Source organism: Terrapene carolina, unplaced genomic scaffold (assembly GCF_002925995.2).
Source record: "Terrapene carolina triunguis isolate 2854851 unplaced genomic scaffold, T_m_triunguis-2.0 Scaffold84, whole genome shotgun sequence".
Classification (NCBI taxonomy): domain Eukaryota; kingdom Metazoa; phylum Chordata; order Testudines; family Emydidae; genus Terrapene; species Terrapene triunguis.
Window position 1 is genome coordinate 38,942,040 of NW_020664435.1, and position 10,985 is coordinate 38,953,024.

At 40.8% G+C, this 10,985-nt stretch overlaps 1 protein-coding gene across 1 annotated transcript in view; it reads left to right on the forward strand.

The window, feature by feature from the left end:
* PLXDC2 (plexin domain containing 2) overlaps positions 1-10,985 on the forward strand; it is a 254,133-nt gene that overhangs the window by 158,381 nt on the left and 84,767 nt on the right. Inside the window, exon 6 of the mRNA XM_029911008.1 lies at positions 4,654-4,753. Coding sequence (XP_029766868.1) covers positions 4,654-4,753 — 100 coding nt within the window. The remainder of the gene's footprint in view (positions 1-4,653; positions 4,754-10,985) is intronic.

The following is a 10,985-nucleotide window of genomic DNA, read 5'->3' on the forward strand; positions in this document are numbered from 1 at the left end:
GAAAATAGCTTTTTAATCCAGTCTTCTGTTGGAAGTACTTAAAGCTAATGTTCCTTAGGCCAGGTCTACACTACAGAGTTGGGTAGACATAAGACAGCTTACATCGACCTAACTCTGTAAGTGTCTATGCTACAGCATTGCTCCCCTGATTTAAGTCCCCCACTACACTGACATAACTTCACTTCCACAAGAGGTGCAGTGTTTAGGTCGATGTAGTTAGACCAAGGCAGTGTCTGTGTACTGCATTACTTACATTGCCTGTCAGCTCCGCATCCTGCCTGGCACTGAGAGGCCGGATTCTCAGCTCAGTATAGATCTCCCAGCTGGAGCCCATGGCTGATGGCTCTCAGTGCCTGGCATCCGGGCTCCCAAGTCCCACAAGAACAAACCCTTAATCCCAGTCCTTCTCAGTCCTGTGCAGTGGGGCCAGGGACACATACTCAGTCTCACCAGGCACAGTCAATATAAAGGGCATCTTCTTCTCTGACCCTTATTATTGTGTTTTTCCTGTAGCTGCTCCAGCTCGCCTTTCAGCTGGCTCATCTCATAGGCCATATCTATACTACAAAGGTAAGTCGACTTTATGTAAGTCGACATTGAGCCTTTGATTTAAGCAAGTCGATCTTGCGTGTCCACATTATGCTCATTGTGTCTGTGGAGTGCATCCTCACTAGCAGGGCTTGCATCGACGCATGGAACACTGCACTGTGGGTAGCTATCCCACAGTGGTGCCTTCCCTGGCATCATGCTCCTCTGCCAACTGGTCCTGTGAAGGGATAGGCTCCAGGGTTAAAAACAGTTCTTGGCTGTCGGGAAGAATAGATCCTCCACTTGCCTGCCTCACATTCTCCTCTTCCTCCTCCTCGTTGTTGCTCAAGTTCTCTTAGGGCTCCTGGGAGGTATCCATGGAGTGTTTTGGGGTAGTGATGGGGTCTCTGCTGAAAATCACATGCAGCTCCTCATAAAAGCGGCATGTCTGTGGGGCAGAACCAGAATGACTGTTCACCTCCCTTGTCTTCTGGTACGCTTGCCAAAGCTCCTTTATTTTCATGCAGCACTGCTGCATGTCCCTGGTGTAGCCCTTCTCCCCCATGCCCTGCACGATCTTGGCATAGATGTCAGCGTTTCTTCTGCTGGATCGGAGATCTGCCTGCACAGACTCTTCTCCCCACACAGCAATAATATCCAGCGCCTCCTGTGTACTCCAGGCTGGAGTGCGTTTGCGGCCTTGAGTCTCCATGATCAGCTGTGCGGGCAAGCTCTTCACGAGCTCTTCTGATTTACGGGAGATAATGCTGCCTGCTTTTTATTTACAATGTCAACTGAAAGTGAGAACAGGCATTCACATGCCACTGTTGTAGCCGGCATTGCAAGGTATTTATGTGCCAGATATGCTAAACATTTGCATGCCCCTTCATGCCTCGGCCATCATTCCAGAGGACATACTTTCATGCTTATGACAGGTTCTGCTCGATAACGATCCAAAGCAGTGAGGACCGATACATGTTCATTTTCATCATCTGAGTCAGATGCCACCAGCAGAATGCTGATTTTCTTTTTTGGTGGTTCAGGTTCTGTAGTTTCTGCTCTTCGGAGTGTTGCTCTTCTAAGGCGTCTGAAAGCATGCTCCACACCTCGTCCCTCTCAGATTTTGAACGGCACTTCAGATTCTTAAATCTTGGGTCGAGTGCTGTAGCTATCTTTAGAAATCTCACATTGGTACCTTCTTTGCATTTTGTCAAATCTGCAGTGAAAGTGTTCTTAAATCGAACATGTACTGGGTCAGCATACGAGACTGCCATAACACGAAATATATGGCAGAATGCAAGTATAACCACAGAGCAGGAGACATACAATTCTCCCCCAAGGAGTTCAGTCACAAATTTAATTAACACATTATTTTTGTAATGAGCGTTACATTTGTAAGTTGCACTTTCACAATTAAGAAATTGCACTACAGTACTTGTCTGATGTGAATTGAAAAATACTATTTCTTTTGCTTATCTTTTTTTACAGTGCAAATGTTCGTAATCAAAAATAATATTAGGTGAGCATTGTACACTTCGTATTCTGAGTTATAATTGAAATCAATATTTTTGAAAATGTAGAAAAACACCCAACAATATTTATAATAAATATCAATTGGTATTCTATTATTGTTTAGCAGCATGATTAAAACTGCGATTAATCGTGATTAATTTTTTAAAGTGAGTTAATTTGTTTTGAGTTAATTGCTTGAGTTAACTGCGATTAATTGACAGCCCTGATTCCCATGATAGCCCTACACAGTACTGCCATAACTGCAGCCTCCATAGTTGTGCCCTTCTCAGAGACGCTGCTCCTTTGAGGCCCTGCCTGGGTCCTCGCTGCACATTGATCAGCCCAAGGCCCTGCCTGGGTCCCCACTATACAGTGTTTTACCTCTGACACTAGCTTCCACTCCCCAGTACCCTCCTCTGCGTCAGTGCCTCCACCTGGGGAATTATTTCCCTCACTCTTCAAGGCCCTCCACCTCCACAGACACCATCTTTCCCAAGTTCCCGCTTCAAAGGGCAGAACCACCTGATGTGTCCCGTTTTCACACACCTGAAACACTCAGGTCCCTTCCTACCCCTCCTGGTCCAAACCTCTCAGTAGTCACACCACTACCTGGGGCAGGGACGTGTGAAGGAATTTAAATCTGACCCCTTTTGGAGGGGCACGTCTGTAGCCCCAGCCCCTCCTGCCCCCGCCCCGGTCCTGACCCCGGCCCCGGGAGGAGCTCGCTCTTCTCCTCCTCCCTCCCCCCTACCCGTACCCAGGCCCGCGGAGGAGCTTGCTCTTCCCTGCCCTAGCCCCCTGCCCCAGCCCCAGCCTTGGCTTTCCCCCCACTCCTACTCCAGGAGGAGCTCGCTCTTCTCCTCCCCACCCTCGGCCCCTGGAGCAGCTCGTTCTTCCTTGGCCCTGGGGCCGGAGAAGTTCTGTGCCCCCAACAATTATGGGGGAGGCCATGCTGCTGCTTTCCCCACCCCACCCCCTTTTGCACGCCTCTGACTGGGGCACCCAAATCTTCAGTGTCAGTCTACATTCCTACAGTCTACATTCTTAGTGGGGCAGTACCTTCTAATGTCCTTACCCGTCCCTCCACAACAAAAGCATATACCACCTGAGAACCCTATCGTCCTTGCCCCTTCTTGAACTGCAGTAATCTGCGCTGGGTTCCTCGCTGGATCTCCCCCATTTCTACGGTGCTACCCTGTGACAGACTCGATATGAAAGCATTATTGGAAAACATTTAATTAGATTTCTGATCCAGTTTATTGGTTCTGAACTTTAGGATCTTGGGTTGTTGGCGATTGTTAGAGATTGATTCCATGCTTAACATCTCATTAGAATAAGCACACGAAAGCCGAAATCTGCAGGGAATTTGGCAAAATCTGTGAAGATATTTCTGCTCCAAATCTTTGTGCAGATGGCTCTATTTGTGTTTTCCATATTACATGGCTCCAATCTCCTATTTTAATACCCGATATCACCATTAGACACAAAATTAGACATTCACAATTTTTATTTTATGGGAACACTTGATATCATTTACATCTCAGGCTACCAGTTTTGTGGACACAGTTAGATAGTTACACAAACACACACAAACTTGAACTGCACCTGTAGTTTTTTGTGACCATGAAACTCCTGTTACTTAGCTCATCTAGTCTGACCCCTCTGTATCTTGCAGATCTTATTCACTGCATCTTCCTCCAGCAATGTCTTATTTAACCTCATCTTGAATAGCTAAATGGATGATGCCTTTTATGGTCTCTTTTCCTCCAGTTTAAGAATATTTCTTTCATATGCAGCCTAAGCTTTTCCTCCTTTGTCCTACAGTCTTCTGAGGTTGTGATTAATTCCCTTCTTTCATTTATACTCTCACTTTGAAGGAGTTTTCTAGACTCTGATTATATCCCCTTTGAGTGTTATATTTTGGAGTCTATGAAAATATTGTTCCTTCAGACTCTTTTCATATATATTGTCCTCCAATGCTTGTACTAATCTGAATATATTCTTATGTTTTTCTGTATCTTTCCCAAACTGTGGAGACAAGAACTACATAAAATATTCCAGGAACAGTTGCACCAAAAAGTAAATGGAATGCCAGGATATAAAGATTCCTAAGGAGGATACATATGTCATCTGGATGAGTTTGCTATGCTGATCAATATTTAATAGTAGATATTAAGTTCAGATAATTAAGCCATCAAGTTAACCCTCCCATTAAAATGAACATGGAAGCCAATACTTTTCTAGGGCAGTATCGTTCCCATCTATTTGGCTGCAGATCCAGACAGGATTGTAACAATTGTCATTGTCCAGTCTAGCTGAACACAAAAGGAAGGAAAGAAGTGTTTTGTTTTGTTTTAAAAAAGAGGTGATTATGTGAATATTGTTAAATAGGCTGTAAATCAAAGTAGGATAAAATTAAAATCAACAGTTTCCGTCTATATTAAAACTTCGTTTAGGCACGCTGCATCCTTCTTATAATATGTTTAAACTTCTATTTTATATCTGTTAAACACACACTATACACTCATTCTGGCAGTACTGTTATTTTTAGCCTTGAATTTCTTGATGTAAAAAATTAATATTTAATGCACATCAATCTATTTTCTCTTCCAGATTCCTGTCTCAGTGACACAGATAAGTTCAACCAATCACCCAGTGAAAGTGGGACTGTCGGATGCATTTGTGGTGGTGCATAGGATCCAGCAAATTCCTAGTATGTAATAAAAGTTCTGTATGATGTGAACCAGTGTGGAGGTGGGGAAGCAAATCTTGCATGGAGGCGGATTTAACTGAACAACAAATCACTTAGCTAATTTCAGTTTGTTAATTCAAATGCAATTTGATGTGATTTATAGATCTCACTGTGGCTTCCTGTTTTGTTACTTCTCTTGAACTGATGACTTAAGTACAATAAAATAATTAAAGAGTCAGACAAAGTAAAATAAATCAACCAACACAATTCTGTATTCCATATAGGATATTCCACCTTAGTTGCTGCAATATGTTTCTTTATTAGTAAATGGGAACAAATAATCTGTGCATAGAATGCCTTTGTACCTAGGTGAAAGATAAAATCATCCTTTCAAAGTTGGATGTTTTTTTCTGAGAACACATTCCACACTGTGAATGTCAGACCACATACCTTCCTTTCAGTGAGGGGAAGGGAGAGAAGACACAGAAATTAACTAGTGTTTTGTGTTTGCATAATCTTTTCAGTTACACTGCTTTTTGCCTTTTCATTTTCTCTGAGGTTAAAGGTGTTATAAAAGCTTTAAAATACTCATCTTACTTAAAATTAAAACTAGTCATCACTCCTTATTTTGTTATCACTTGGTGTTCGTATACCTTGATCTTAGCTCGACTTCAGTTGCACCATTAAAGATTCCAATGCACACTTCATTTTCTAGGTGCGCTGTCTTTACAAATGTACTTTGGGCCAGATTGTCCAGTACACCTTAGGGAAGGCCCCTGGCAGCAGGATGTGCTTGGAAAAAAGGTGCAGAGAAACAAGCTGCCCAAGACTGTCCCTAGTGCTTTAGGACTGTATAAGCAGTCCCCAAAGTGGACAGTGCTGGCAGGGGTGTGGCATAGCCAAACCTGATGTGAGCTGACCTGATTCAGCCCATCCCCAAAGCAGCCTGCAGGCTGGGCTACCATGAAAATTAAAGCTGCATTCAACCCTTACAAATGCGTTTTCTATCCCTGCACTAGCAGGAGTAAGTCTGGCCTGACACATGTCATTTAATGGCAAATGGTAACATTACCAAATGGAAAACATAACCTCTGCTTGTGTGGACTCGTTCATTCCAAGAGTTCAATGCTTTGCAAAATGGGTAAGGATTTTTATCCTCACTTTATATTCTAAGGTGCCAAAGTGGATAAGGGCCGCCCAGATGGAGTGGATAAAAGTTGTAGGTGTTCATTGCCCCTTGGGAGTAAGCACTAAGGATTTGATCCAATGCTCTTTGAAGTCAGTAGAAATATTCTAATTTATTTTAATGGGCATTGGATTACAGCCTAAGGAATTGCCCAAGATCACACAGCAAGTCTGTAGAAGAGCTGCAAATGGAAACTAAGTCTCTTGCATCTAATCCCCTGTACTAGACACGACTGAAAGGACTTTTCGTTATATTTACAAATTTAGAACATATGGCATGCATGTGTTATGCCTCAGACATCATTCTAGCTTGAAATTTTGTATACATATAAGCATATCTCACACGTACCCAATTTTACTTTTCCCTAACATTATTATGTTTGAATTTATAGTCATCTAATGAATTTCACGGTTGCAATATTTGTAATGCCTAATTTTGAGGATATATTAACTTTTCATCTACATGGGTGGTTGGGGGGGGGGATTGTTTGTTGCCCTCCCCCCGATTTTATGAAGTGACACTAATTTACCAGCGCAGATATTATAGAGTGTAATTTTAAGCTTATTCTGCTCATTTTGTCATCTCTGGTAAATGGCAGATAAGCAAACTGCAAATTGGTAAGCCGTGGAATTGCAGCGGCTATTTTGATTGTTTCCTTTCTACACCACCTACTGTACTCTTTAGGTTGTGCTACTTTGACTTCTTCACTTACAGGAGAGTACTGTTTTGTGAAGGGTGGAAATTCTTGGTAACTCTGTTGCTTACTAGCTTGCAGTTCTTGAGGGATGTATTATTATTCAAGGGAATGGCCAATTTGCAGTTGACTTTCTTGGAGTCAAATAGTACTTTCAACAGAACAAGTTTATATTAGTATGTGCCAGCAATATAACAGTATCCTGACAGAACTGTTAAATAGTGTTGGCCTGTAGAGAGCCAATATCAGCTGCTCTTTAAGTATGCATGTTCTTGCATTCTTGTCTTTCAGAGGTGTTAAATCAACCATGGTTCCAGTCAATTACTGAAAAAGTGAAATAAAATATAGTTGTTTTAGTTTATTTGTTGGTTCTTTAGGACACAGAAAGAATATAAATTGCTGCTTACTTTGTCCCTGAAGAAGGCACAGAGTTCCTATAGCTGTGTTATTAGTTCTTGTCTAATATTTTAGCTAGGACTTTGCATCAACTGGCTAGACAGGATGGGAAACTGTAAATTGGAATATCAATTTCACATAGGGCCTCCTTTATAACTCTTTTAGAAAAGAGCTTACAGTTCATAATTTGTGTTGATTTATATGTTAAATGTTCAGCAACCTCCATGTCGTGCTCAAGAATTGGTTGACTTCGTACTGCGAAGTTGGGGAAATGCCCTCAGTCTTCTTGTACTAATGCCTTTTCTCTTGATGCTTGAAAAGCTGTTGTTTCAACCTGCTCGCTAGGTGCCACTTCCATTTATGGCAATGGGACAAGGGCATGTTTCCTGTGGAACGATAATGAAAATTAAGTTCAATGCTACTTGAAGTGAACTTCCAGCGTAGATAGCTAGTATACACTCATGGCAGATCAGTCCCATTAGTGACTTGGAAACAGAACATCATCCAGAGATGGATTTGGAATCTATTTCAACACTTCAAACCTGCTTTGGTATACTATAGAAGGTAAATGAATTAGAATTTGGATAGATTAGGAGTGAGGTTCCTTGAACTGTCTACAATAAATGCTTATTCCAGAAAAATAAAGCCTTTGGCTTTGCATTGAATGTATACTAGTGTAACTGGCCAGAATCTGTTCTCAGGCATACCAGTATAAATCCAGTATAATTATAATGAAGAAAATAACATTCTCTAGATTTACAGCCATGTACAGTAACCGAGTGCTTTCTCACTGTAAGGAGCAAGCATTTTCCTTTCACAGAGCAGCAGAGATGTAGCACATAATACGTGCAGTGTGTTTTTACATTGTTCAACCAGTTGAACTTCTCTTGATTGAGCAGAGCTCTCTTTAAATACACAACTAGGTGTTTGACCTTTTGTGTACCTATAATCCTTGTTAGTCTTTGTCAAAAGGATTCACTTTCTCTATATATGGCATTTCTGGCATTTTCCTCTATAGTACAGGCTAATGGGTGTGAGAAATCTGAGGTGAACCTCACTTTACCAGGACCTTTATTGGACATATAATCAAAACTTTTCCAGATGTTCTAACATCAGTGGATGCAAACTCAAAATGCCAAAAGTGAAATTTCTTTGACTTATTTCCAAAATTCTTCATTTGGGTCAGTTCATCTTCTGTTATACAAGAGAGTTTATTCTTTGGTGGCTTCTAAATGGTAGGCAGCAGCTGATTTACATTTGATCTTTTTAACTTGTGTCACCATTGTTCAGTACAAAATGTAACCATGGTATGTTGGCTATTATTAGGCACAGACAGATAATAAGCTTTTGTATTTAAAACAAAAAACCAGCACAATTGGCAATTCAGTTGGGAAAATTGCAGACAAAGTGGCACAGTGATAAATTTTGTGAATCACTGTACTGATTTCTCTACACTGGATGTCTTTTAGAACCACATCTGGTTTATTTGGGGCTTTTCTCATTGTTTTTTTCTACCCGCCCAAAAAAAAATTAAAACCAAAAGTATTTTCAGAGTTTCAATGGGATAATATTTAAAAAATGATTATAGCCGTATGTTTATGACTGAAGTACATAACTCAGTATTCCAGCAGGGACTGACGATAAAGCTGTTGTCCTCTATTTACCTCAACAATTTTGAACTAGTTAAAAGGCTTAATAAGTCTGTTTTTCAGAGGTGCTGAACATCTTTATTTCCCACTGACTTTAACTGGAATTATGGAAACTCAGCACCTCTGTAAATCATGCTCTACAACTTCAGGATACCACCCTGCTTTTTATGGAAGAAAATTTAGAGCTAACAGCTGGATCTTTCAAACATTGGCCAAAAGAGAAAATAAATTTTGTAAATATTCATGAAACAACACATTTATTCCAAAGTCAGGCAAAACTGCTTAATGTTGATGAATAAACATGCTTCCCTGAAAATCTGATTTGGAGGCATTTCATTTTTGTTATGGTTGGTTATTTCCTATAAAAAGCATTTAACCAAGACTAAAAAAGGATTGTTTATAAGAATTGGGAACAAAACTGAAGGATTTTTGTTTTCTTCACAGAGAAGTTTAGACAGTTTATCTCAATTGATGGCAATCATCGTTGGAAGGATATATCATTAGCTAGTTATAGTTTTCTTGTTAAATGTTGGATAAAGCTATGTACAATCCATTCAAAGTCTCATTGTCTAAGGGAAATCTCAACAGAGGAAATGGGCATCAGAGCTGTTTGGGTTTAATTCACTCATTGATTTCTTATCAAACAAAACATGAAAAGTGGTACATTTAGTGATGGGTGAAGCTTGGAATTCAGTTCTGATAAACACTCAAAGGTCTGGATATGCATGTGATTCTGGCAAGCGACCATTTTGTCTGATGTTAATAAAAGTGTCTCTCCTTTCATCCCCAAAGGGTTTGCAGTAGCAACTCTTTGTTCTCTGTCTACGGCATGCATTTACCTGGGATGTTTCCTAGGATTTGCCCCATTGCTATTGCAAAGCAGTTTGGGGGTTTTGGGGGGATGGGAAAGTGAGTGGGATGTGGAATTTTGGTAGACCTCTTTGCTGGATTTTTATTTTATTTTATTGTTCCTATTGGTTGACTATGTTTCTAGCTAAATACTGTGCAGAGTTGCTAGTGCAGAACAACCGCTACATTTCAGATGTGCCTGAGTTTGTGTGAGGTGTGAGTACATATCCAGGACACTATAAGAGGGATGTGCCATTGGTAATAAGAGGGATGAGTCGAGCAATGAAAGTCAGATAGGAGTTGGCTAATGGGGGCATGGGGTGTCTCTGATCTGTCTATAGACAGGCTGAATGTTCTTTAAATTAACTTTTCTCTCTTGCAAGAAAGCACTCTATAAGTCTTAATACCTGTCTTCAGGTTAGCTATTGCTGTGATTGGCAATAGTTCTGATAGTATGGCTAATTCTACAGCTGCTCTCAGCCGGTCGTCTTTCCTTTTCTTTCTTCATCATCCCTGTTATATCAACTACCAACTCCTTGCGCCTCTGTTGCCACCTTCTCTTCACTGTTCCTTATTCTTTTTTCTTCTCTGTCAGGCCAGCCCTTTCTTTCTACTCCCAGGCCATTCTCAGTCTTCTCCCTACTGCATTCCCTTTTCCTACTCGCAAGCTTTATTTCTACGCTTTGGTCTATCATCTCTGTCCTAAATCCCTTTTCTCTCTCTTTTCCAGGACACTCCTTTTTCAATACCTTTCTCCTATTTTTTTAAATAATTGTTTTTAAATTGCTCATGTAGAAAATAATGAAGAAATATTGCCTTCAACCTGACACTGTGTTCAACTCTAAAACACCGAGCAGGTGTTCTGCTTGCTGAGCTCACACTGCACTGAGAATCATGGTCCATAATGAACAAAGTGCAGTGTAAAATGATGTGACTGCTCAGTTTTTCATACAACCTCACTGTGGGTTGCTACTCCATGCTGGTCTTTTTATTGGAAACAATGGTTGGGATAACTCCTATAATGAAGACACATAAGTGGCTGGACTTTGTCCCACTGATGATGTTTCACACTGGGATCTGTTAAGGCAGGTTCAACTATTTTAGGAAGTGTGTGCTGTGACAACCCAAGGTTTAAAAACACTGAAATTCCTCTACAACACTGTGTATGCAAATCAAAATGGACGTTTAGTTATCAATTAACAACATTCCAGTTTCAGTGCAATTAGTGCCCCTCAATATATAGTGGAACTCAAGCATGAAAAACCAAGACACATCTCTGTATATTAAAACTGTGAAAGATTTTGCTCTGGTTTGTAAACAGCAGTGACAGCCCTGAAAGAACATTAGGGTTAAACTTTTGAAGTCTCCAAGAAGGGTGTCTGCTGGTTGTCTCTTGATATTCATCAGGTTAAGATGAAGCAGCACCATTTAAAATGAAGGGCCTAATTCCCCGCTGTCTTGCATGTTATGTGGTCATCT